The sequence below is a fragment of the Macaca thibetana genome, chromosome Y (genome assembly GCF_024542745.1).
Source record: "Macaca thibetana thibetana isolate TM-01 chromosome Y, ASM2454274v1, whole genome shotgun sequence".
Lineage (NCBI taxonomy): Eukaryota > Metazoa > Chordata > Mammalia > Primates > Cercopithecidae > Macaca > Macaca thibetana.
This window is the reverse complement of record NC_065599.1, coordinates 13,472,953-13,500,921: the sequence shown is the minus strand read 5'-3', so window position 1 is coordinate 13,500,921 and position 27,969 is coordinate 13,472,953. Positions and strand designations below refer to the sequence as shown.

The 27,969-nt window shown below is 41.5% G+C and overlaps 1 protein-coding gene across 1 annotated transcript; it reads right to left on the bottom strand.

Annotated features, from left to right (window-relative positions):
* Window positions 1-34: 34 nt before the first annotated feature.
* Window positions 35-27,956, bottom strand: LOC126947234 (arylsulfatase H). The gene is made up of 9 exons (XM_050777957.1): window positions 27,865-27,956; window positions 24,041-24,162; window positions 20,611-20,736; window positions 18,388-18,811; window positions 14,770-14,906; window positions 9,610-9,744; window positions 6,089-6,251; window positions 4,233-4,354; window positions 35-402 (listed from the first exon to the last, which is right to left on the bottom strand). Exons 1-9 carry the CDS (start codon window positions 27,954-27,956, stop codon window positions 35-37), a joined length of 1,689 nt encoding a protein of 562 aa, XP_050633914.1.
* Window positions 27,957-27,969: the final 13 nt, after the last annotated feature.

Genomic DNA, 27,969 nt, shown 5'->3' with positions numbered 1-27,969 from the left:
AGTTTGTGGTGGGTAACACATGGTCCCCATGGTCTCAGGGAGCTGTGGGAAGGATGTCATCTTCCTTGTCACACCCACAGAAGGGGAAGGTCCCACAGCATGGCTGCAGCCATGGTTTCCAAATTGTGTTGAACACAGAGAACTGCTGTGGGACAGGTGTTAGTGTCCTACGATGCTCTTTTATGGCTGCCTCCATCTTCTTGATCACGGAGTCAAATAATGGTTCATTGTCAGGGTTCAGTGGAAGGGCTTCTGAAGGGTCTCTTGAGATGTCAAAGAGGAGTGGTGGGTCGTGGTAGGTTACATCCCCTGAACATGAACATATTCCACTCCCATAGCAGGCACCAGTTCCATCAGGGTAGAATTTGGGAGTCACATAATGAGCTTTCCACACAGTTGCACCTAAAAAGTAAGTTGCATTATGATACCATCTTGGTGGTGATTTTAGGACTCTTTTCATTAAAGATGTTTTTCTCAAATGCTTTTTCTAGTGATTGATAATACTCTTCTGCACAAAATTACACAGCAACAGTAGCATGTCTTCAACTCTAAGAACAATGTACAATTTTACTGCAAACTTGAAGACATTTTTAGAAATCTTGTCATGAGAACATTTGGAGATAACAATGACGACCCAAGTGGGAATAGGGTAATTCTGGGAATACCAAATTAAAATTCTACCTCAATCTGATTAGGTACAAACAAAATTAAAAGTGATCCAAGGCTAAATACCACTTTCACATCTGAAATTGACAAAAGTAATTTGGCAAAATTAATCATTCTTTATCCTTTTCTCCTTCCCTCTTCTGTCTTTTCCTCCCTCCTCTTCCCTTCCTCCCTCCCTCTTTCTCGCTCTCTTCTTTCCTTCCTTCCTTCTTTCCTCCATTTCTTTTTTCTTCCTTTTCTTTCTTTCCCTCCTTCCTTCCCTCCCTCCCTCGCTCCCTCCTTTCCTCCTTTCTTTCCTTCCCTTCCTTCCCTTCCCCTTCCCCTTCCCCTTCCTTCCTTCCATCCTTCCTTCCTTCCTTTCCTTCCTCTCTCCCTCCCTCCCTTTCTTCTTTCTTCTGATATGAAATGGTTAGCAAATCTATTTTCAGAGATCAATTTTTTTTTATGTTTTATTATTTACTTATTTATTTTGAGGTAAGCTCTCGCTCTGTCGCCCAGGCTGGAGTGCAGTGGCAGCATCTAGGCTCACTGCAACCTCTGCCTCCTGGGTTCAAGTGATTCTCCCACCTCAGCCTCCCTAGTAGCTGGGGTGCCACCCTGCCTGGCTGCAGTGATCAATTTTAGATAGAAAACATAAGCATTGCCCAGCCTCTGGTCAATGAGAATTTTACCGAAGTCTACTGGTGGAGTCTTGCAGAGAAGCTGTGCTTTCCTACTAAAATAGGATTAAATCATCTAACTGGATTCTTTACCGCCTTTGGTTTTTTCCCTCCTTACTGCATGGAGTGCAGGTGTGATGCCTGGAGGAACTGCAGCCACTTTGCAACCATGGGGTGAGACGCATAAGAATGAAAGCTAGTGTGTCAGAGGTGGCTAAGTGGAAACAAGAATCCTGGTCCCATGACCGTGGTACTGAGCACTGTGTCAGCCCCATGCTCCCAACTTCTGGAATTATGGTGAGAAAAAATAATAACAAAAAAATTCTACTGTATAATCCTCTATAGTTAAATTTGGGAGGCTTATGCTGTTTACGGGGCTGTTTTATTTATCATTGATCATGTCCTGCACTCATATAGAATCTTAAAAACATAGGTTTTTACTTATTTTTGTTTTTGTAATTGTTTTATGTAGGACTATCTGCATCAAAATGAAGATACATCACACCACAAGTGACTGATCCCATCAGAGAAAATTCCTCCTGCAAATAAAGTTAAATCCAACCAAGTAAGAATTCTGGAATTCCATGCAATGACTCCAGAAGACCTTTCTTTACAGGTGTAAGGCAATCAATACTATTTGTTAATTTATATTTGTTTGTATTGACTCCCATAGCGTGAATGTGGGACAGAAACAATCACTAGGATGTTAGAAAGGAAGGAAGGTGGAGAGAAGCAACCACCATGCAGGCCACGTTGAAAAATGTACTTCTCGTTGCTAGAATAATTACTTCAGTCATCCCTAAGTTGTGGGTATTCATAGTCTCTCTCTCTTGTTCTCTCTCTCATGTATACATTCACACAAGCTAATGCATACTTACACACACACATTAATCATGTTTTCTTAATTTTCTGTATCCTATAATGTTTTGACTTTTTTTTTTTTTTTTTTTTTTTTTGAGGCAGGGTCTCACTTTGTCACCCAGGCTGGAGTACAGTGGCACGATCACTGCCAGCTGCAGCCTCAGACTTCCCACTCAGCCTCCTGAGTAGCTGGACTACGGTTGTATGCCACCATTCCTGGCTAATTCTTTTTCTTTTTTTTTTTTTTTTCTTTGTAGAGACAGGGTCTTGCAATGTTGCCCAGGCTGATATCAAACTCCTGGGCTCAAATAATCCTCCTACCTTGGCCTCCTAAACTGCTGAGATTACAACTGTAAGCCACTGTGCCGGGCTAGTATTTTGACAGCTTGAGGGGCCTGATAGACTCGGGGAAAGACGGCTCCTCCCAGGGCTAGCTGATTCCTAAAAATAGTGATATGGTTTGGCTCTGTCCCCACCTTAATCTCACCTTGAATTGCAATAATCCCCACAGGTCAAGGGCAGAGCCAGGCAGAGATCATTGAATATGGGGGCAGTTTCTGCCATACTGTTCCCATGGTAAGGAATGCGTCTCACGAGATCTGATGGTTTTATAAGGCATTTCCCTTTTCGCTTGGCTCTCATTCTCTCTTGCTTTCCACATGTAAGATGTGCCTTCTGCCATGATTGCGAGGCCTCCCCAGCCATGTGGAACTGTGAGTCCATTAAATCTCTTTTTCCTTTATAAATTACCCAGTCTTGAGTATGTCTTTATCAGCAGCATGAGAATGGACTAATACAAATAGTAACAACTCACTTAGGAACACACCCTTCCTATGCAAGCAACCACCTCCTTTACCTAACTCTCACACAGTCAGCTGATACTTGATCTGACCTAAATCAACCAAGCACTGGGTACCAGGCAGCTAGCGACAGTCCCTGTTGCTCCAAACTTACTGTAATTACTCAAACTACCAGTCTGAAGCTGTTCATCCTGCCCTGCCTGACCTTTCCCTTGGAAACCCTAATAATAAAGGCTGCGGCCTGGGCTCTTCATTCCTTCCTGCCTGTGCTTCCAAGTCAAGCCCTGGTGCTTCCCACCGTGAACCTGTGTGGTAGGGTATAGCCCCTTCTCTCGGAAAATCTAAGTCATGAAAATATTGCAATGGCATTGGTCTGTCTGTGTCAACACTCACCTCCCTAAGCTAAAACGCTTTGGGTGGATTGGCTGTGGTGGGTCACACCTGTGGGAGGCCAAGGAGAGAAGATTGCTTGAGCTCAGGAGTTCGAGACCAGCCTGGGCCACATAGTAAGATCTCATCTTTATTTTATAAATATTTTTAAAATTTAAAATGAAACCCTTTGGGCACAAATCTCTCTCACAAACACATCCCCCTAAAATCCTACTGCAGGCCAGGCGCAGTGGCTCACGCCTGTCATCCCAGCACTTTGGGAGGCCGAGGTGGGCAGACCACCTGAGGTCTGGAGTTCAAGATCAGCCTGGCCCACATGGTGAAACCGCATCTCTACTAAAAGTACAAAAATTTACAAAACACTAGCCGGGAGAGGTGGCGGGCGCCTGTAGTCCCAGCTACTCAGGAGGCTGAGGCAGGAGAATGGTGTAAACCCGGGAGACGGAGCTTGCAGTGAGCTGAGATCCGGCCACTGCACTCCAGCCTGGGCGACAGAGCGAGACTCTGTCTCAAAAAAAAAAAAAAAATTAACTGGTTGTGGTGGTGGGTGCCTATAGCCCCAGTTACTCAGGAGGCTGAGGCAGGAGAATCACTTGAACCCGGGAGGCGGAGGTTGTGGTGAGCCAAGATGACACCGCTGCGCTCCACCTGGGTGACAGAGAGAGACCCTATCTCAAAATAAAATAAAATAAAATAAAAATCCTACTGCAGTGCACTGTGTATGTGGCTTTCCCAGCGAAAAAGCACCATCATGGCTGAGCAATATCCGCACATGGTACAACTTCCTCCAGGAGACGAAGGAGACAGGAACAGGGCCCTTATCATCTTTCCACGTGTCCGCGGCCTTCATACTTACAGTCCTTCTGATGCCACCTGACCGTGTGCAGATAGACCCCACAGTAGTGGAATAGGAACTCATGGTCGGAGTAGGACGCCCTTCCTTCCAGCAGGGGCATTAGGTTCCGGCCGTCAATCACTCTTGGGAGAGAAGGGGGCATGTAGAAGGTGATGAGAGAGGCATGGTTCAGTCACGCATTTTATAGCAGAAGAAAGAGGAGGAGGAGGAGGAAAAGGAAGAGGAGGAAGAGAAGGAGGCAAAAGATAAAGAGGAAAAATTTCCTTTTTCTTTTTTTGAAACGGAGTCTTGCTCTGTCGCCCAGGCTGGAGTGCAATGGTGCAATCTCTGCTCACTGCAAACTCCGCCTCACGGGTTCAAGCAATTCTCCTGCCTCAGCCTCCCAAGTAGCTGGGATTACAAGCACACGCCACCATGCCCCGCTAATTTTTGTATTTTTAGTAGAGACGGGGTTTCACCATGTTGGCCAGGCTGGTCTTGAACTCCTGACCTTGTGATCCGCCCGCCTCAGCCTCCCAAAGTGCTAGGATTACAGGCATGAGCCACTGTGCCCGGCGGAAGAAGGAATTCTTAAAACTTTCTCCTTTTCCCTCATTTTATAACAAAAAGAAAAAGAAACAAAACATTCATTTTCTGAGGTCATGGAAGAAGAGAACAGCTGGAACTATTATCCTGATACCTTGCAAGACAATATGAGTTAATGTTGTGGACTGGAAAAATTAAGCTATTTACGCTCTTTTGATTCCAGTGAAACTTCACATTTAATGAATAGATATCACCCCACACACATGGAATTAAATCGTTAAAGCACAGGATGTATGTGTTCATTTTAAAGCTCATAGACAAGGCCAGACCCGGTGGCTCATGCCTGTAATCTCAGCACTTTGGGAGGCCGAGGTGGGTGGATCACGAGGCCAAGAGAGCAAGACCATCCTGGCCAATGTGCTGAAACCCCATCTCTACTAAAAATACAAAAATTAGCTGGGCATGGTGGCGCCGGTCTGTAGTCCCAGCTACTCGGGAGGCTGAGGCAGGAGAATCGCTTGAACCCGGGAGGCAGAGGTTGCACTGAGCCAAGATCACGCCACTGCACTCCAGCCTGGGCGGCAGGACGAGACTCTGTCTCAAAAAAAAAAAAAAAAACCTCATAGACAAAGTGCAAACCAGAAACAATAATACCATTTAGCACACATGCAATCACACATACGTGTTTTGTTTTTGTTTTTGTTTGAAACAGGGTGTCACCCTGTCACCCGGGCTGGAGTGCAGTGATGAGATCTTGGCTCACTGCAATCTCCACCTCCCGGGTTCAAGCGATCCTCCCACCTCAGCCTCCCAAGTAGCTGGGATTACAGGCACGTGCCACCACACCAGACTAATTTTTGTATTTTTAGTAGAGATGGGGTTTCAGCATGTTGGCCAGGCTGGTCTGGAACTCCTGACTTCAAGTGATCCGCCTGCCTCGACTTCCCAAAGTGCTGGGATTACAGGCATAAGCCACCGCACCTGTTCTATGCATACATGTTTTTATTCAGTAATCATTTAACATTTAATTGTGTAATGGTCTAGAAGCTGTGAGGGATGTGATGATGTATGAGAATCAGATCCCATCCATGAGAACAGTCAAACACACACCTTCATAAGTGTAATATGACAAAGAATATTAAGGTATACTCTAAGAAGAAAACAAAATATTCCACCATGCACCAAGGGGAGAAAGACATCTGGCCCTATGGGCAGAATATTGATAATTAAGTAATATACTATGCATATACACACACACATAGAATTATCAAGTATATCCACATATGTTCAAATATATCACCCTAGGTTAGAAGCAACCACTGTTTCCATACCTGTCCTGGGGCAAGATCCCTCCGCCTATATAAGACAGCGTCGGATAGATGTCCATTAGGCTAGTGGGCTCATTGATCACTCTCCCAGCCTCCAAGACCGACGGCCACCGGAATATCCCTGGCACACGGATACCTCCTTCCCATCCTCCCATTCCTTTGCCACCTAAAACCAAAGATTACAACACAACCAAAGATGAGTTAAAACCCAACCATACTGGCCGGGCGTGGTGGCTCACACCTGTAATCCCAGCACTTTGGGAGGCTGAGGCGGGCGGATCACTTGAGGACAGGAGTTCAAGACCAGCCTGGCCAACATGGTGAAACCCCGTCTCTGCTAAAAATACAAAAACATCAACTGGGCATGGTGGTGGGCGCCTGTAATTCAAGCTACTTGGGAGGCTGAGGCAGGAGAATCGCTTAAACCCAGGAGGCGGAGGTTGTGGTGAGCCGAGATTGCGCCACTGCACTCCATGGTGGTCCATGCCCGTAGTCCCAACTACTCGGGAGGCTGAAGTGGGGGGATCAGAGACGAGGAAGTGGAGTTTGCAGTGAGCTGAGATTGTGCCACTGCACTCCAGCCTCGGTGACAGGGTGAGACTCTGTCTCCAAAAAAGAAAAAAAGAGAAAGAAAAGAAAAAGACGGGTTTTATCCACATTATACTGATCCTTGAGGAACAAGCTAAAAAATTTTACCCCGTGATTTCCCCTATAGAGGAAGAAAGAGAGGAGTGTGAGTAGAAAAATGGCCAGAGGCAGAGTTAAGAATCACTTCTTAGACAAAAGTCCCCTTGGGTGTTTCTGAGCACAAAACAAATGAAGCCCTTGCCTTAAGATCACTGGTGAGATTCAGGTGGTTGTTACAGAGTAGAAAAATGGCCCTATGCCAAATGCCAGTGTCAAGACCATATGTCTAGACTCTTTAAGAAAAACTAAGAGCCTCTCTGGAGGAAAAGGTCTCTTCCTATGTGAAATGTTTATTGAATGCCTTCTATGTGTGCACCTGTCTGGCAGGCAGCATTACAAAGAAACACAAAACCGGAAGCCTCTAGCAGAAAATTAGGTAAAATTCACTGCAGACACATTCACTGATCTACCAGTCTAACCAGTGTTGAAAGGCAGCTCAGCTTCTTGGCACCATTTTTTTTTTAAATTGAGACACTGTCTCCTTCTGTCGCCCAGGCTGGAGTGCGGTGGCGCGATCATAGCTCACTGCAGCCTCCAACTCCTGGGCTCAAGCAATCCTCCCTCCTGAGCCTCCCGAGTAACACCATTCTTCGTTATAAGAAAAACTTGACAAGCTCCCTGAAGCAAATCTATGTGTTTTTAACACACAATCATAAAGCCATCCTGATGTTTTCTTCATCTTATTTAATAACCTGTATCTTTGTGGGGCAGAGTGGGGGGCGTAACTAGACTAGAACAAAACCAATTGTTTACCCGGGAGATCTAAATCTCTCCATCCATTGAATTCATTGCTTCACAGGGAGCACCCTGAGAAACAGGTATCCTGTCCCAAAGCCTGAGAAATGCTCACAACAATTTTGCCAGAGTCCTATTCCAGGGTTATGTGTGCTTTTTAAGGACAGGGGCTTTACACTCACACATACTCATGCAATTATAATAATTATTACAATATACAATATGTACAGTTGTTAGAATCATCATGACTGTAATAATCACATTTCATTAGATGGTATGTATATGGTGACTCAAACCTGTTCCTCACTTTTTCTACTAGGCTTAGTACCAATATAATCTTTGCTAATTAACAGTGATGACTACAGCAAGACTACATGACAAGTCAGAGGAGGTGAATGCTTTCAGGAGCTCACTTCTATTAATTTGCAATATATAATCCAGTATATACAATCCTATATATATATGTACATATATATATTCACTATATATAATCCTATCTGTGCATGCATATACGTAGGGTTTTATATTGTAAATATAATGAATATATAAAGTGAATATATATATTGAATTATATATATTATATATAATGGATATAGTGACTATATATACTTAGTAAATGTATATAGGATTATATATATTATACTGAATATAGTGAATATATAAAATTATATATTATATACAATGAATATTGTAAATATATATAGGGTTATGTGTAATATATAATGAATATAGTGAGTATATATAGTGAATATGTGTAGGGTTATGTATACTCTATACAGTGAATATATAGAATTCTATATACTATATATAATAAACATAGTGACTATAAACAGTAAATATATGTATAGAATTATATATTATATTATATATACTGAATATATAAAATTATGTGTAATGATCTATACAATAAATATACTAAATACATAGAATTATGCATATATAATGAATATAATGACTATATATACATAGTGAATATGTACAGGATTATGTATATTATATGTAGTAAATATGTAAAATTACATGTATTATATGTAATGAATATAGCGAATATATAGGATTATATGTGTTATATGTAATGATATAGTAACTATACATACATAGTGACTATATATAGGATTATATATCACATATGATGAATATATGATTATATATTATAAACAATATGGTGAATATGTATACATAGTGATTATATAGATAGGAAAATATATATATAAGACACACACACAGAACTTTTTAATGAAATACAAGGAAGTTCAAACATTCTGATTTTATAATGATGACAATTTTGATACCCTTTTAGTTTTTTTGTTTTACTTGGAAGGTTAGGGGGTAGTGGGAAAACAGCAAATACCGAATTCTTTTTTAAATTATTCTTTCTGTTGGTATGCCTTTGGTGATGCCTAAGTGTGGGTGCTATGGAGTTCTTGAACAACCCGGCATGAAGTCTATCAAAGTGAGCTGGAAGAATCTGCTGGCCATGAGGAGATAGGCACCCCAGTCAAATGAAAAACTATTTTTTCTGATAGACATAACACTCGTTAAAGCATAATAAATAGCATCATTGATGTTACCGAATTAAAAACCTGCATCTGAGAATCCAAGTGAGGATTGATCTAAAGGAGCAGTTCTCACCTAGAAATGACCTTGCCGCCAGGGGGCACTGGGCAATGTCAGGAGACATTTCTGGTTGTCGCTGCTCTGGGGTGGGTGCTACCGGCACTTGTGGGTGGAACCCACAGACGCTGTTCAACGCCTACAATGGCACAGGAGGCCCCCAGCCAAAGAATCCTCCAGACTCAAATGTCAATCGTGCGGAGGCTGGGAAATCTGCCATAGATGGTCATTGAGATCCTATGCCCTCTCTCATGGGGTTGGCATTGCTTCAAACATTTTACTTTGAAGCTCTTGGAAACTGCTCCAAAATTTGCAGCTTTTTTTTTTTTTTTTTTTTTTTTTTTTTTTTTTTTTTTGGTCTAGCTTAATAAGAGTCTGACTCACATAAAAATACCTGAACATCATGGCAAATGACTTCAAGCAAACGCAAAGCCAGTAGAGACTACTGATTTTCAATGGACAGGTGTTGGTTCTCTGCGCACAATCACCTTTGTAGATCCCGTTCCAGCCGCCCAGCTGAACAGCCCCGTCCAGGGGCTCCAGGTGGCCCCCGTTGTCAGAGGTGAAGTACACCAAGGTGTTGTTGGCCAGGCACTCCCGGTCTAGGGCATCCAGAATTTTACCTGGTGAGGGTCAGAGACACAAAGACGTTGACCTCTCGATGCAGATCACCACTGCTTTATTATATGTTTGCTATTATGCATTTATTACACATAGCATTTAAATGTTATTCTGCATTACACAATATTGTATAATTAATCATATAATATTGTAATATATACTATTTTAAACTGTATGTAATATAGTATATATAATATATATTATATCCAGCAGTTAAAATATTTAATATATAATGTAATAATGTATATGTTATATTTAATATAATATACACTTTCATACATTTTAATTACCAACTATATATTTATTATATATTGTATGATATATAGTACATATTTCTTACAAATACATATTAATATATAACATGATGTATTAGAAATGCATAAAGAATTGTTATATATTAAAATGTAATCAATTATGGAATAGAATAAAATATATTGCAATATGTATAATCAATACATATTATGTATTATTATACCATATGACTTTACAATACTAGAAACATCATAATAGTTTATGATTATTAATACACTATATCATTGTGTAAAAATTGTTATATAATTATAATAGCATGTAAATATTTTATTATATAGTATTTTGTACATCAATGTAATATGTAAAAATATGTTTATTTATAGATATATAGGAAAAGATATTAAATATAAGATAAAATATGAGTATATGTAATAAATGTAAAATATATAAGGAATATATAAAATTTTATAATATATCTAATATATGAAATTTTATCATAAATTTATATCATTTATATGAATATATACTATATTTTATACAATTGTATGATATTGTGTGTCGCATATCACATTAATTTTATTATATTAATGTAATTATATAAATTATATTAAATATACTAAATACATTAATTATATTAATTTAAAATATAGAATAGTTTGTATATAATATATAAAGTATTGGTTTATTATATAATTTTATTGCATATGTTCATTATTTTATTATTTAATATATAATAAAGTCTATTTTATTATACAAATCGTGTAATAATATATAACGTCATCATTGCCCCAAACGATTCAAATAGACAATGCCAACTAGGCCCAGCAGTTAAATGAACCGATGAACATTAATTTTTAAAAATACAGTTTGCAAAATGACACCTCCAGGAACACCTGAGCAAAGCCATCCTCGTACTCCAGGGCACGGCACCGCCTCCCTTAGAGATTTTGCTGTCCTGGCTGCTAGCTGAAGTCTACATGGAAATTGCAGGTTATTCTTGCTGTCCGGGTTATGGTTAAGATCTAATGACAATTAATGCTGCGCTAGACTCAGCAGACACTGTCTTTAAGGTGTTGACAATCCCTCAGGAGGACAGTTTTTTAAAATAATAAGTAGAAAGCTGTTCTAGCAAAATTCCAAACAACATTCATTTCCTTTCTGATGTCTGTTGAGCATTTGCTAATCAGCAGATAACATCGTCCTGGGCCTGAGGTCCCAATGCACTTCTCGTTTACACTAGATCATCTCTGTGATGCTCTTGTCCCGTTCAGAGATAAAAGAAAATGTAAGGAGCCGCACAGAAAACTGTTTATACGTAAACTCATTAACCTTTGTTATCTACTGTTCAAAAGTGATTTGTTTTACAAGTGACATATACTATTTTTTAGAAATGTTATCATTAGAAATTAAGATATTTTAAAGCCCAGGGTTTGTAAGATGAAAGATTATAAAGGCTTTCTGGGAAGAGAGTAATTATATGTAAATTATCAATTCACATTAGATCTGGCTATAATATCAAAAAAATCATAAAAGTGATTTGTAATTTATACTGTGCAAATATAGTAGCTGCAAATTCTTTTTCTGTTTCAAAACAAATACATAGGCAAATAATTGTCCGTAGAGTGTCTAAAGTGAAAATAGACAGATGCATATGAATATATAAATACTAACGGTAATAGATCACTTGTAAGACCTCTTACCAAAGACAACTGGAAAGAAACCAATAATGAAAAGTGATTAAGGTTGGGCCCAGTGGCTCACACATGTAATCCCAGGACTTTGGGAGGCCGAGGTGAGAGGTTTACTTGAGCCCAAGAGTTCGAGACCAGCCTGGGAAAGATGGCAAAACTCCTTCACTACAAAACACACACACACACACACACACACACACACACAAATTGGCCAGACATGGTGGCGCACACTTTTAGTCTCAGCTACTCAGAAGGCTGACGTGGGAGGATCACCTGAGCCCTGGAAGTCAAGGCTGCAGTGAGCTGTGATCGCACCACTGCATTCCAGCCAGACTGGGCAAAAGAGTGAGACCCTGCATCTTAAAAAAAAAAAAAAAAAAAAAAAAAGGGAGGGGGGGATTAAAAGTGTTTTTTAATAGGCACAAGTTTCTTTCATTGGAAAATTTAAAATGTCATTGAATTCTTGAAGATTCATTAAGTTCATTTTGCACCTTGTATTTGCATTTGCACGAGTATAGCATTGTTAAGGTTTATTTTTGAGTAAAGTTAATAAATTACTAAACCTGTGAGTTTTATACTCATATTGTTAAATAGTAAAATAATACCCACAGAGATACCTGTCTGACTTTCAACATGTCTTCATTTTGGTAGAATTTTTATAAGAAATGATGGAGAAAACTCAGAATATTGGGAGATGTTTTGCAGAAAAATAGCTACTCATCATTTCTCCTGTGTCAAATAATATTAGCCATTTAATAATGCAATTGCTAGCTTCTGTAACACGTCTTCATCATGTATTTACATATACCGTAAAACAAACATAATTATTTCTCAGTGATAAATACTCAGATATTGACTTTAACAGAAATTCCCTTTGCAGGAAACTGTCCTTTGACTAAGTACAAATATAGTAAAAGCAATTTCAAAAGAAGCAAAGAAAAAAAAATCCCAATTATATAATTCCATAAAGGCTATAATGTTATAGCGGTTTTTAACTGTAACACATTTCAATGTTTGTATTTCATTACCAAGGAATTAAATTATATATAATAAATGTGTATATATGCAACATACAGTACTATGTGTGTATATATATATATAACATAACATGTGTATACATATAAACCATATGGTGTGTGTGTGTATATATATGTATATAACATATGGTGCTTAATTCCTATTAAAACTAGCTATAGTATTATGCATAAAAGTGATTTGTAATTTATACCATGCAAATAAAATAACTGCAACTGGGTGTATATATATATACACACACATACACTTCCCACAGCAAAGATTAAATTAAGAAATACAGAGCTTAGCTTTAGTTCAACAAGCTTAAAAAGGGTTTGGATGTCAGGGATTAGTTCCCTTTAAGCCCTTAAGTTTTTCCCTTTAATACATTCCTTTTTTCTCCCCATTTCTGCTTAAATGCCTTACTGGCAGCCTGGCAGCACTGCCTTTCCTTGTATTCTTTTTTTTTTTTTTTTTTTTTTTTTGTTGAGACAGGGTCTCACTCTGTCACCCAGGCTGGAGTGCTACCTCCACCTCCCAGGCTCAGGTGATCCTCCCTCCTCAGCCTCCTAGGTAGCTGGAACTCCAAGGCGTGTGTGTGACACCATGCCTGGCTAATATTTGTATTTTTCTGTAGAGATGGAGCCTTGCTATGTTGCCCAAGCTGGTCTCAAACTCATGGGATCAAGCAATCCTCCCGCCTCGTCCTCCAAAAGTGCTGGGACTACAGGCATGAGCCACCACGCCCCGCCCCTCTCTGTACTTTATCTCCTCTTTGGGATTAAATATAGATGGTAAATATTACAATGGTACCTAGAATTTGAGGGAAACACACACAGTGGAAATGTACAAGAGAAATTTATCCCATGACAGGATTCCCCTCTTTGTCCTATCTGACACCACTAGCTCTTTGGTAATTTTAACTAGTTTTTTATAGCTCACTTAGATTGTGGTTTTCAGGGAAAAGAAAGTTATTTATAATAAAATTTGATTAACACCCCTTAAATGCATTTAAGTTAAAATAGCTCCATTTCTTTCAAAGGCACTCCATATAAATAGACACAGGCGGCTGATAACTGGGAGATTGTTAGTTTAGATGGTTTGGCAGAGCACCGTTTTCAGAAGTTTGCACTCAGAAGAAGAAAAGTACTGTATTCCAAAATGAAACACCATTGCTGAGAAGAAGGACAACTCTGTCAGGCACATAGAGGCTGGGTGGGCGAATGCAATTCAACTAGCACAGCCAGTTATTATTCTGGAATGCATACAGTGACGCCTCCTGCCTGCTAATTTATTATCCTCAGCATTTCTTTATAGTGAACACTATGCCTTTGAAATAAATTGCTTTAGTTGTGTTAAATCCCCATCCCAAATTTCTATGTATTTCCTGTAGAACTGACTAATCAGAATAACATTTCCCTTTATATCCATCAAAATAACCAGGAATTGAAATTACAATATTCTTTTGTTTTTTTTGGAAACGGAATCTCGCTGCGTCACTCAGGCTGGAGTGCAGTGGTCTGATCTTGGCTCACTGCAACCTCTGAATGCTGGATCCAGGTGATTCTCCTGCCTCATCCTCCCAAGTAGCTGGGACTACAGGCCCACATAACCATGCCTGGCTGATTTTTATATTTTTAGTAGAGACGGGGTTTCACCACGTTGGCCAGGCTGATCTAGAATTCCTAACCTTATCAAGTGATCTGCCAGCCTCGGCCTCTCAAAGTGCTGGGATTACAGGTATGTGCCACTGTGTGCCCGGCCAGGAATTACAGTATTCTTTACAGTGCAACTTTATTTATCCTGCCAATGAGTTTTTCAGAAAAGTGACTGTCTTTATTTTAAAGATGGGAAAACTTATATTTACAAACTGTGACTTCTGTTGGGGAATATATTTCACTGGTATTGCTGAACAATTAAAAGCCATCTTTTAATTCAATTCAGGGATGAAACAAACACTTAACAGGTATTTATGCTATGCAAGGGGCTGGACATAATTTGAGACAGTACAGATTTATTTTTCTGTAGCCCGTACTTCAGATATTTACAGTTCTGTCACTGAATACTTACCCACCATCCAATCCATTTCTTCTACATTGTCCCCATACCTGCCATATTTACTGTGCCCAACAAACTTCTCTTTGGAGATGAGTGGAGTATGTACGTGCAAGAACGAAAAAAAGAGGAGAAAAGGTTCCCGTTTGACCCTAAGGGGTAGAAAGTTACCAAAATTACCTTCACAAATAAAGCCATTTCCACCATTTAAATGCGATTCTGCATTGATGAAAAGATCTCATAATGGTTGCTGGAGGTTTTCTATGTACTTCAGATGACAATACCTCTCCTGTGAGTCGTAAATACCACGAGGTTTATGTTGAAAGGATATGAAGAGGAACGAAGGATAACAGAACATTTGTGTTCCCAGTGAAATGTTTCATGTAGCTAGGCGCAGTGGCTCATGCCTATATTCTTTGCACTTTGGGAGGCTGAGACAGGAGGATTGCATGAGCCCAGGAGTTTGAGACCAGCCCGGGCAACAGGGCAAGACCCCGTCTCTACAAAAAAATTCAAAAATATAGCTGTGCATAATGGCACACCTGTGATCCCAGCTACTCAGGAGGCTGAGGCAAGGGGTTCACTTGAGCCTGGGAGGTGGAGGCTGCAGTGAGCTATTATCACAACACTGCACTCCAACCTGGGCAACACAGTGAGACCCTGTCTTAACAACAACAACAAAAATGTTTAATGCGGTTCATTTTATACTCTCTTGTGTCCAGTTTAGCATCTGACATAAAGTAGCAGCTTAATAAATCTTTTAATCTTTGCTGAATAGGTTATAAAGTATGAATTCTCCTCATCTATTGTCTCAAAGTGTTCTTTTAGGTATGAGTTCAGAAGAATCATATCTTAAGGACAGACTCAGATGTGCCACAGTAAGGATTTGATGCTCCTTACTTTCCATTTTCCCTTCTTTCTTTCTTCCACCTCCTTCATGGCTCCTGGAACATAAGTCTGATGGCTGGAGCTTTGGCATCCACCTTGGGCCATGAGGCTGCTCACAAAGGTGGCAGAGAACAAGATAAAAGCTGAGGTGTGAATAACCTCACTGTATCTGTAGCCTGCCTACCCCAAGAGAGAAATAAATTCTCCTCATTTACATCTTGCTTTTTGTATTCTGCATTTTATGTATTTATTTATTTTGAGACAAGGTCCAACTCTGTTGCCCAGGCTGGAGTGCAGTGGTGCAATCATGACTCACTGCAGCCTCGACCTCCTGGGCTCAAGTGATCCTTCCACCTCATCCTCCCAAGGAGCTGAGACCACAGGTACATGCCACCAAGCCTGGCTAATTCTGTACATTTTTTGTAGAGATGGGAGCTCACTATATTGCCCAGTCTGGTCTCAAACTCCTGGGCTGAAGCAATCCTCCTGCCTCAGCCTCCCAAAGTGCTAGGATTACAGATATGAGCTACCACGCCTGACCTTGTGTTTTGCATTGCCACATACAGTCATTCTAAAGCTACTCCTTTACACATTTTTACAACCAGCATAGAAAGAAGGGAAGGAGTTGGAGATTGAATATGTTCCCAAAAAGGTAGCCCAAGCAAATGGGTTGGGATGGGAAGAGAAGGTAAGATGAACGGAGAGCTGAGTGGGTGGCTGTATCACTGTTCTCATGGTTGTGTTGGAATAAATAATGAATCTGACGGGCACAGGGGCATATGAGTGAATGATATTCCACTGCATACCCTTCAGCCTGGTGGAGTAACAATATAGCCTCCCCTCTCCACTCCCTGTCAACCCCACTAAGGAAGGTGACAAACAGTGTCAATGAGAATCCACACCAACAATTTTAATGTGCCTCTAATTTGTAATCTAGGCTGGGCACAATGGCTCACACCTGTAATCCCAGCATTTTGGGAGCTCAAGGCAGGAGGATCGCTTGAGCCCAGGAGTTTGAGACCAGCCTGGGCAACATAGCAAGGCACTGTCTCTACGGAAAAATAATTTTATAAAATTAACTGGGTCTGGCCATGTGCGTCTGTAGTCCCAGCTACTCAGGAGGCTGAGGTAAGAGGATCACTGGTGCCCAGGAGTTTGAGGCTACAGTGAACTATGATTGCACCACCGCACTCCAGCCTGAGTGACAGAGTGAGACCCTGTCTCCAAATAATAATAATAATAATAATTTGTAATGTAGAAGTGAGCTGGTATGGGATGATGAGAGCTCATTACAGTCATGCCTGCATAGCTTGTGTTGAACATAGAAAACTTAAAACTGGGTATCTATAAATACAGAGCCACCTCCCAACAGTTCATGGACAGAGAGCTCTTCCGGCTGTGTCTGAGTATGTGTCTGGGTATGTGTCCGAGACAGAGGAAAAAATTTACCCCCCAAGTTTAATCAATTTACACAACAATCCACACTGAAGCAAAATAGAATAAAATATGGCAACTCCAGTTTTTGTTTTCAGAAAAGGGGTAAGTGGCCGGGCATAGTGTAATCCCAGTACTTTGGGAGGCCGAGGTGGGTGAATCGCTTGAGCCCAGGAGCTTGAGATCAGCCTGAGCAATATGACAAAACCCCCTTTCTTAAAAAAAAAAAATGCAAAAATTAGCCAGGCATCATGTGTGTGCCTGTAGTCTCAGCTACTCTGGAGGCTGAGGTGGGAGGATCACTTGAGCTTGGGAAGTCGAGGCTGCTGTGAGCCATGATCGCACCACCGTACTCTAGCCTGGGTGGCAGAGTGAGATCCTGTTCCAAAAAGTAAAAAAAAAAAATAATAATAATTAAAACATTAAAAATGGGAAAGCGAGCAAAATATGTGGGTTTTTTTGTTTTTGTTGTTTTGCCTTTTGAGCATTCAAAATTTGCAGGAAATTTAACTGTTTTATTCTACCTAAGAGGAGACTCAAGTCTATCACAAATGTCACCTACATTTTTTTTCCTCAGCTTTTATTTTAGATACAGGGTCTCCATGTGCCGGTTTGTTACCTGGGCCTATTACACTCAGGGAGTAAGCAGAGCACCCAATAGGTAGTCTTCCAACCATGTCCCCCTGTCTCCCTCTCTCCTCTAGAAGTTTGCAGTCTATTGTTTCCATGTTTATGTCCATGGAGGCTCAATGTTTAGTTCCCATTATATCCCATGAAATACTACACAGCCATGAAAAAGAATGAGATCATGTCTTTTGCAGCAACACGGATGCAGCTGGAGGCCATTATTCTAAGCAAATTAATGCAGGAACAGAAAGCCAAATACCACACATTTTCTCCAAAAGATTTGTTGTTGTTGTTGTTTTTGAGACAGTCTTGCTCTGTCGCCCAGGCTGGAGTGCAGCGGTGCAATCTCGGCTCACTGCAAGCTCCGCCTCCCAGGTTCACGCCATTCTCCTGCCTCAGCCTCCCAAGTAGCTGGGACTACAGGCGCCCACCGCCAGGCCCGGCTTATTTTTTTGTATTTTGGTAGAGACACGGTTTCACCGTGTTAGCCAGGATGGTCTCAATCTCCTGACTTCGTGATCCGCCAGCCTCGGCCTCCCAAATTGCTGGGATTACAGGCGTGAGCCTCCGCGCCCGGCCTCTCCAAAAGATTTTTAAAGGTCCGTGTTATCAAGGTGTGACGACCTGCCATGAAATAAAAATAAAATTTCCACGCAAGAAATCAGACAAGAAATGGCTAAATACCTTTCAATGAAAGCTAGCGCCTCCTTCAGCATGAGGGAAGCTACTTTCTCCTCTTTCATCGGCTGCTGGATAATTTCATGGTTCCTCATAAGGATGCAATTCCAACGTCGAGTAAATCCATAACTGGAGTACCAGGAAGTGAAAAACAGAAAGGCCAGGAGAGCAAAGACAAAGATGACCTTCCACGGCACTGAGAACCAGCGGGCGAACTTGGGAATGAGAAGCAGAAAAGGAACCAGGGCAATGGCCACCGTGGAGATCCACAATTTGATCCTGAGCCAGCGGTGCAGTTCTGGTGTCTTGGATGCCTGGCAGTCGCTTAAAAGTCCGAAAGGCACCCCATAAAAGTAGTGAAAACCATGGTTGAGCGGGTGGTAGCAGTGATCATTCCGAGAGGCGCAGCTCAAACCCAGGTGCCATTTGCCTAAAAGTAAAATAAAATCATACCACGGCAGCAGGGCAGCATTCAGTGCTGGTCTGTTTTTAGAATGTGGGCTTCCCTTTGGAAAACTCAAATGTAACTTTCATTTTGTGGTCGTCATGGTTTTTTCTTGGTGTCCCCGAATACCTCCCTGGCATAGACATGGGCCAACAGCCTTCTCCCTGCAATGTGTCTCTTTCAGACAAAAGCCATGCAGCAGGAGCCGCTTTGCTTTTGCTACAAGAAGAGGAGCCTAGTGTTCATTCAGAAGAAATCTTTTGCTTGGTACCAAACAACCTCATGAACAATGAGAAAGTTTCCAGGTATCTGGAGCTTGCTAGGAAGCCAGAATCGATGTCTTGGTTGTTTGGTGGGGACAATACCAAGGACTCTCGGTGCAGCTTGCACATTCATGCTTTTAGCTAGCAGTGCCTTCCCACCCTCTTATTCCATCTCACTGAAAGGTAACCAAGATTTTATTTACAGATGGAACACCTCTTCTAGGTCCGCAAGCTAGGGATGACAAACTAGCCAAAGAATTTCATCAAGAACCAAATGATTCTGATGATGCAAGTAATTCCTTTTATCAAGCACATCCTCTAGGGGGCCAGGTCATGTTCTGATTTGTCCACACACATTATTGTATTCAACACTTCACAGACCCTGTATTATGAATAGAAAACACATTGTCTAGATTATTTTTTTAAGAGACAGAGTCTTGCTCTGTTGCCCAGGCTGGAGTGCAGTGGCATGATTATAGCTCACTGCAGCCTCGAACTCCTCGGCTCAAGCAATCCTCCTGCCTCAGCCTCCTGAGTAGCTGGGACTATAGGTGTGTGCCACCATGCCCAGCTAATTTTAAAATTTTATTTTGGTAGACCCAGGGTCTTGCTCTGGTGGCCTAGGCTGGTCTTGAACTCCTGGCCTCAAGCAATTCTTCTGCCTCAGCCTCCCAAAGTGCTGGGATTACAGGTCCGTGCCACTGTGCCCAGCTATCTAGATTTATTCAGAAGCCCGAGTCACATTAATGAATAATGGCAGAGTGAGATCTGAATCCTGTGCTCTAATGATGTGAGAACGCTGCTCAAAGCTAATCTGGAGAACTCCCACTCACAGGACACTGCTGGGAGTTGCATGGGAATACCTGCCCTACTGATGGAAAATCTCTTAACCTTTTTTTAACTGAGGATATCTCAGAGCTGTGGCTTACAATTCATATTAGGAATCCTCAAAAATAGTGAACCATACAATGCTTTGGGGTAGCATTTCCCAAAAGGATTTGATCACACAAGTTATTCTTAGAGGAATATCTTCTAGGACTGGAATTCTACAAACTTATTTCTCGGTGAAAGTCTCCCTCACAAGCTCATGTCCCCCCCAACACCCCACCCCCGCCAAAAGGGCATAGAATATTATGTGATCTAAATCGACCAGCAACTGCCTCCATTTGACAACTCTTAATGCTTTAAGTTTTCAATTTCAACAGTACTTCGCTACAAATTTACGAGTTTTTCTGCTAATAATGGTGTCACAAACATCGTATCCCTCCAACACAATATTCCATTTTAGTGGCAACTTTGGATACCCTTGTTTGCTTTCTGTTCTCATTGTTTTTCCAATATTATGCCCTTGATTCTACACATCCCCAGTCAATGTGTGATCAATTCCTTCTCCAAGTGTCTTATCTCAAAGAGAAGTCGGTCAAACTGGCGCGCACAGAGCCAACATCCCCGGAAACACCTTAGATACTATGACAGAGGCCGCAGGATCACGTTTCCACGAGCAGAGTTCAGGCGCCATACCTATGAGTCCCGTGCGGTAGCCACGGTGCTGCAGCAGCTTGGCAAAAGTCGTTTCATTGGTAGGAAGACCACCTGAACCACCAAGCCACGTGAGGGCACGGTTGAGGTTGTAGGGAGACACCATCCCTAAATTCACAGGAGTCAATAGGTTAGCACCATAGTCTTTGCTAATACCGAATTTATCCCGACATGCTTCAAGCCCTTTCCTCCTGCACCTCCTCAAAGCCATTCTTCCCCAAGTTTTCTGTTGCCTTTCTGGCTGTACATCCTTGACTCTCCTTTTCCCACTTGCTAAATGCAAACATTCCCTTGGAATTAGGGCTGCCAGAATAAATATGGGATACTCAGTTACACTCCTTTGAATTTCAGACTAACAACAAATAACCTTCGTTAGTTTTTCATGTAGAGGCTGATAACCTTCATGCTTCAATAGAATCTGAGGACACCACTGCATTTTAGCTGTGTATAAATACTCGGATATTTAGCTGGGTATAAATACATTTTTTAATGTATCATTGGGAATCTGAAATGAAGAATTGTAGGAGTGACAATTTCTTTTTCATATACGTGTGTGTATATATGTAATTTTTTTTTGTTTTGTTTTGTTTTTTTTTGAGATGGAGTTTCGCTCTGTCACCCAGGCTGGAGTGCAGTGTCACCATCTTGGCTCACTGCAACCTCTGCCTCCCAGGTTCAAGCAATTCTCATGCCTCTGCCTCCCTAGTAGCTGGAATTACAGGCGTGTGCCACCACACTTGGCTTGTTTTTGTTTTTGTTTTGTATTTTTAGTAGAGACAGGGTTTCACCATGTTGGCCAGGCTGGTCTCTAACTCCTGACCTCAAGTGGTCTGCCCACCTCAGCCTCCCAAAGTGCTGGGATTATGTAGATTTATACTGGCAGACAAATGTATACACCTATAGTTTAAAAGGAATTCACAAGAAAACCACAAGTGAAGATCAGCAAGAAAGAAATAAATGACCATTTCAGGACAGGCACAGTGGCTCACGCCTGTAATCCCAGTGTTTTGGGAGGCCAAGGCGGGGGGATCACCTGAGGTCAGGAGACCGGCCTGGCCAACATGGTGAAACCCTGTCTCTACTAAAAATACAAAAATTGGCTGGGTGTGGTGGCAGGCACCTGTAATCCCACCTACTCCGGAGGCTGAGGCAGGAGAATCACTTGAACCTGGGAGGCGGAGGTCGCAGTGAGCTGAGATCATGCCATTGTACTCCAGCCTGGGTGACAAGAAGGAAACTCCATCTCAAAAGAAAAAAGTACATTTCAAGGATCCTACCTTGGAAGAAGAAGAAGGTAGACTCTAGACAGTGTTATTGATAGGAAAGAGAAACAGTTTTACTAAGGGAAGCATTAGACCATTATCTTGCTGTTGAACTATTTTGCTGAAATTTTTGATAAGTAGAATGAATTAAACTGAACCGTTTGTGTGAAATTATTAAAAATATACACATGGCAATGACTTGAAATCTCTCCACCAATCACCTAATTTTTTTCTTATTTTTTTAAAATAAATTTTTTTTTTTTTTTTTTTTTTTTTTTTGAGACGGAGTCTGGCTCTGTCGCCCGGGCTGGAGTGCAGTGGCCGGATCTCAGCTCACTGCAAGCTCCACCCCCCGGGTTTACGCCATTCTCCTGCCTCAGCCTCCCGAGTAGCTGGGACTACAGGCGCCCGCCGCCTCGCCCGGCTAGTTTTTTTGTATTTTTTTAGTAGAGACGGGGTTTCACCGTGTTAGCCAGGATGGTCTCGATCTCCTGACCTCGTGATCCGCCCGTCTCGGCCTCCCAAAGTGCTGGGATTACAGGCTTGAGCCACCGCGCCCGGCCTTTTAAAATAAATTTTATTTCACCATAATCAATACTTAAAATTCCCTGAAATTAGGCTGAGCATGGTGGCTCACTCCTGTAATCCCAACACTTTGGGTGGCCAAGGCGAGTGGATCACACATGAGGCCAGGAGTTCGATACCAGCCTAGCTAACATGGTGAAACCCCATCTTTGCTAAAAATACAAAAATTAGTCGGGCGTGGTGGTGCATGCTTGTAATCCCAGCTATTCGGGAACTGAGGCAGGAGAATCACTTGAACCAGGGAAGCAGAGATTACAGTGAGCTGAGATTACACCATTGCACTCCAGCCTGGACGACAGAGCGAGAGTCTGTCTCAAAAAAAAAAAAAAAAAAAAATCCTGAAATCCTGAAATTAGAAGTGTGATTTTTTTTTGGAAACTCATACAGACTCATGTCTTTATCCCTGTTCATACACGGTACTGTGTTATACAGAGACTGCTTATCTAGAAATCAAACTATTTTGAACAAAATGGAGAACCTTGAATTATGAAAGAAGGTCATTAGGCAACAAAAAAAGATAATAATAAATCAATATTTATAGGACAAAAACTTTCAGTGTTTACTTTTATTTTTAGTATAATTCTCATTAACCTAATTAGTTCATTCCTTGAATGTATCAGATGAGAAGTTACTACTTAGAAGGAAGAAAATTCATACAGAAAAATTTTTCACTGAAAAATTAAACTGTGAAGGCAGGTATACTAAAATTATGACAAGCAAATACTAGAATTAAATAAAATGCAGCAGTATGGCACAATATTTCACATAGAGGCTGATAACCATGAACACTTCAATAGTGTCTAAGGGGACCACTATATTTTAACTGGGTATAAAAATTGTTGTTCATAATATTGATGTTGAGTGGATGTTTGTAGGTATTGATTCTAAGCTAAGCAGCAAAGGAAAACATTTAATTGTCATTATATCAACTTGGTAAGTCTGAATCTTGAAATGATGGGGTCCAGTAAGGAAGCATGTAAAAGTTTCATTTCCTTGTTTTTTCTCACTTATACTTTTTTTCCCAACTGTGTCTAGTTTTCCAATCTCATCCTCCGAGATAGATTAGATCCACTTATCTCAGAACACTGCATGGTCTCCGCTAGCTTAAAGACATCAGGGGCCTCTTGAGAAATCTTAGCACAAGTACCTGAAAATGGGAGTGTTGACCGTAAGTTGGCAAATTGCCCCCAACAGGCCTAAACCCTGTCACTATATGCACAGAGATGGGCAGGTGCAGTGACATTTTGCAGTTCTCCCCGGGGACCTCTGCTATTCCTGCCAATAACATCAGACAATGACTTCTCTCCAGAAACCCTTCTCTACAATGGCAAAGACGTGACCACTGTGGCACGGGAGACTCCCACCTACAGGGAGGGGGTCAGAGTCCAACTTTACCTCCCTGAGAGGCACACATGTTTAAGCTGTCCAGGGATAACAACGCCCTTTGATTTTAGATCCCTAATATTCTGAGTGACATTTTGAGAATTCTTATAAAGATTTGAAAAACTAATCATTAGAATGCATTCTGGTGAGACTGAAATGTTGCTGCCTTTTCATTGCCTCACCTGATCTGATGGGGTACCGGCCGGTCAGGAAGGCAGCCCGACTTGGGGTGCACATGGAAGCAGCTGCGAGATGCTGGGTGAGCCTCACTCCCTCATTCGCCAGGCGGTCAATATTAGGTGTGCTGCAGACCAAAGAAGAATTCGGCAGGTGAGTTTCTAAAAATTCTCTATACGATGATCGAGGATCAAAGCTATTCTAGTTGACTCTATTTCTGGTAAACCTAAAATTCATTTTTTTAAAACTTTAATCTACTTCCTTAGATGCATTGATGGTTAAAAGCAAAGGGAAATGTAAGTTTAAAATATATCTTGAGTCAAAACTATTACAAATGAATACAGGTCACTCAGTATACAGTTTTATGAGTCTGAGAAAAAAATGTATTTCAATGAAAAAATTAGCCAATTTCTTCTTATCAAGGACCTAAAATTAATGGGTAATTTAGAGTAAATAAATTGTTAATGTGTTTCATATTTTTTTAAAAGACAGTCTCTTGCTCTGTTGCCAGGGTGGAGTGTAGTGGTGCAGTTATAGCTCACTGCAACCTGGAATTCCCTGGGCTCAAGTGATCCTCCCACCTCAGCCTCTCAAGTAGCTAGGTCCACTGGTGTGCACCACCATGCCCTACTACTTTATTTAAATTTTTATTTAATTTTTTTTTTTTTTTTTGGAGACAGGGCCTCACTCTGTTACCCATACTGGAGTACAGTGGCACGATCCCGGTTCATTGTAATCTCCGCCTCCCGAGTTCAAGTGATCCTCCTGCCTCAGCCTCCCAACTAGCTGGGATTACAGGCGTGAGCCACCACGCCCAGTGGTGTATTTTTAGTAGAGATGAGGTGTTACCATGTTGGCAAAGCTAGTCTTGAACTCCTGACCTCAAGTGATCCGCTTTCCCCAGCCTCCTAAACTGCTGGGATTGCAGGTGTGAGCCACCACACCTGGCCTTAAAGTTTTATGCAGAGATACAGGTCTTGCTATTTTGCCCAGGCTGGTCTCAAACTCCTGGCCTCAAATGATCCTCCCACCTCAGCCTCCCATTAATATATATTTTATGGTAAAATTGACCTATTTTATAACCAAATTGTGACATTTTGGAGTTTAATTTATTTCCCATTTTGTCTAATATGTTGCAAAAATTTTGTAAAACTTACAGAATTCTACAGGTTGAAAAAAAGACGTGCCTGTTCTCCTAAAAGCTAAAGCATACCCAATCTTAATCCCATGTGTACAACATTTTTTTCCCACAATCTCACAGAAAGATTATAATGAAGGCTGAGCGTGATGGCTCACGCCTGTAACCCCAGCACTTTGGGAGGCCAGGAGGGGCTGAACACTTGAACTCAGACCACAGTGGGCAATATGCCAAAACCCCAACTCTACAAAAAAAAAAAAAAATTAGATGGGCATGGGGGCTCATGCCTGTAGTCCCAGCTGCTCAGGAGGCTGAGGAGGGAGGATCACTTGAGCCTGGGAGGTCAAAGCTGCAGTGAGCCAAGATCATGCCACTGCACTCCAGTCTGGATGACAGAGTGAGATCCTGTCTTAAAAAGAAAAAAAAAAAAAAAAAAAAAAAAAGAAAGAGATAAAGAGGAAAGAAAGAAAAAAAGAAAGGAAAAGAAAGGAAGAAAGAAAGAAAGAGAGAAAGAAAGAGAGAAAGAGAAAGAAAGAAAGAAAGAGAGAAAGAAAGAAAGAAAGAAGAAAAGAAAGAAAGAAAGAAAGAAAGAAAGAAAGAAAGAAAGAAAGAAAGAAAGAAAGAAAGAAAGAAAGAAAGAAGACCAATGCCTTTCAATCAACAAATATATGCTTAAAATATAGGACTAGACTGTGATCTGCATTCCAAGAAGAAACAATGTTATTTAAATCCACACTAAAAGATGCTATGTGTTTTCACAAGTGCCAGATTGGTCTATCAAAAGAGAGTAGAGAAATAAAGAGCCCCGGGGACCAGAGACTTTAGAAATAATTCAAGGAAGATATTTTTAAAGCTGTAGACTAATGTAGTGTATCTATATAATGAAAAATTATTCAGCCATGGAAAGGAATGAAGTACTGACACATGCTACAATATGAATGAACCTTGAAAACATTACGCTCAGTGAAAGAAGCCAGTCAGTAAACACCACATAGCATATGTTATGAGCAAAATTGTGTTCCTCCCAAATTCCTATGCTGAAATCCTAACCCCCAGGACCTCAGAATGTGACTGTATTTGAAGATGGAGTCTTTAAAGAGGTGATTAAGGTAGCATGAGGTCATTAAAGTAGACCCTCATCCAATAGGACTGAAGTCCTTATAAGAAGAGGAGATGAGGACACAGACACACACAGAGGGATGACCCTGTGAGGACACAGGGAGAAAACCGTGTCTACAAGCCAAGGAGAGAGGCCTCAGGAGGAACCAGCCCTGCCCACACCTTGATCTCAGACTTCCAGCCTCCAAGAATGTGGGAGAATCAATGTCTGTTGTTTTAAGCCACTCCAGTCTATGGTATTCTTTTTTTTAGACGGAGTCTTGCTCTGTTGTCCAGGCTGGAGTGCGGTGGCGCGATCTCAGCTCACTGCAAGCTCCACCTCCCGGGTTCACGCCATTCTCCTGCCTCAGCTCCCTGAGTAGCTGGGACTACAGGCACCCGCCACCACGCCCAGCTAATTTTTTGTATTTTTTTAGTAGAAACAGGGTTTCACCATGTTAGCCAGGATGGTCTGGATCTCCTGACCTCATGATCCGTCCACCTCAGCTTCCCAAAGTGCTGGGATTATAGGCGTGAGCCACCGCACCCAGCCTATGGTATTCTTTTATAGCAGCCTGAAATAGACTAAGACATCTCATAATAAGAGGAGATGAGGACACAGACCCACATAGAGGGACGATCCTGTAAGGACACGGGGAGAAGATGGTATCTACAAGGACAAGAGAGAGGCCTCAGGAGGAACCAGCCCTACCCACACCTTGATCTTGAACTTCCAGCCTTCAGGACTGTGAGAGAATAAGCTGATGTTATCTAAGCCAACCAGTCTGTGGACCTTTGTCATGGCAGCCAGAGAAAATACATACTTTATATGATTATTTGTATATGAAACTCCAAGAAGAGACACATCCATAGAGACAGAGGGTACATTTGTGGTTAACAGGGCATGGGGATAGGATGGGTAATGGGGGTCTTCTTTGGGACGGTGAAAAATTCTACAACTACACAGAGGTGATGGTTGTCCAACACTGTGAATGTACTTACCACTGAATTGTTCACTTTAGAATGGTTAAAAGGTGATTTTTTTTTTTTAAACAGAGTCTCCCTCTGTCACCCAGGCTGGAGTGCAGTGGTGGGATCATAGCTCACTGCAGCCTCAATCTCCCTGGCTCAGGCAATCCTCCTGCTCCAGCCTCCTGAGTGGCTGAGACCACAGACGCACGCCACCATGTCCCAGTAGATTTTTTTTAATTTTTTTTCGTAGAGACAGGGTCTCCCTGTGTTGCCCAGGCTGATCGCAAACTCCTGGGCTCAAGCAATCCCCCCACCTTGGCCTTCCAAAGTGCTGGGATTATAGGCTTGAGCCACCATGCCTGACCAAAAAAGGCCAATTTTTAAACGTAAATTTTGCACAATAATGAAAACGCCACCACCAACAGCTAGAAACTAAGGGAACTGAGATGTTAAGCGGTCTCCTGACATTTTGCAGTTTTCCCCGGGGACCTCTGCTATTCCTGCCAATAACATCAGACAATGGACTTCTCTCCAGAAACCCTTCTCTACAACGGCAAAGACGTGACCACTGTGGCACGGGAGACTCCCACATACAGGGAAGGGGTCAGAGTCCAACTTTACCTCACTGAGTTATTACCGTAGCAGCACAAATCCCCCACTCCAAGGTCATCTGCCATCAGCAGGACGATGTTGGGTCTGGCGTTTCTTGTCATAAATGTGCCATCA

Excerpts from the sequence above, each read along its gene's own strand:
- LOC126947234 (XM_050777957.1), bottom strand. The coding sequence starts at position 27,956 with ATGACAAGAAACGCCAGACCCAACATCGTCCTGCTGATGGCAGATGAC. Across the intron at positions 24,163-27,864 it reads TACGGTAATAACTCAGTGAG|CACACCTAATATTGACCGCC; the intron begins GTAAAGTTGGAC and ends TTTGGTCTGCAG. Across the intron at positions 403-4,232 it reads CAGGTGGCATCAGAAGGACT|GTGCAACTGTGTGGAAAGCT; the intron begins GTAAGTATGAAG and ends CTTACTTTTTAG.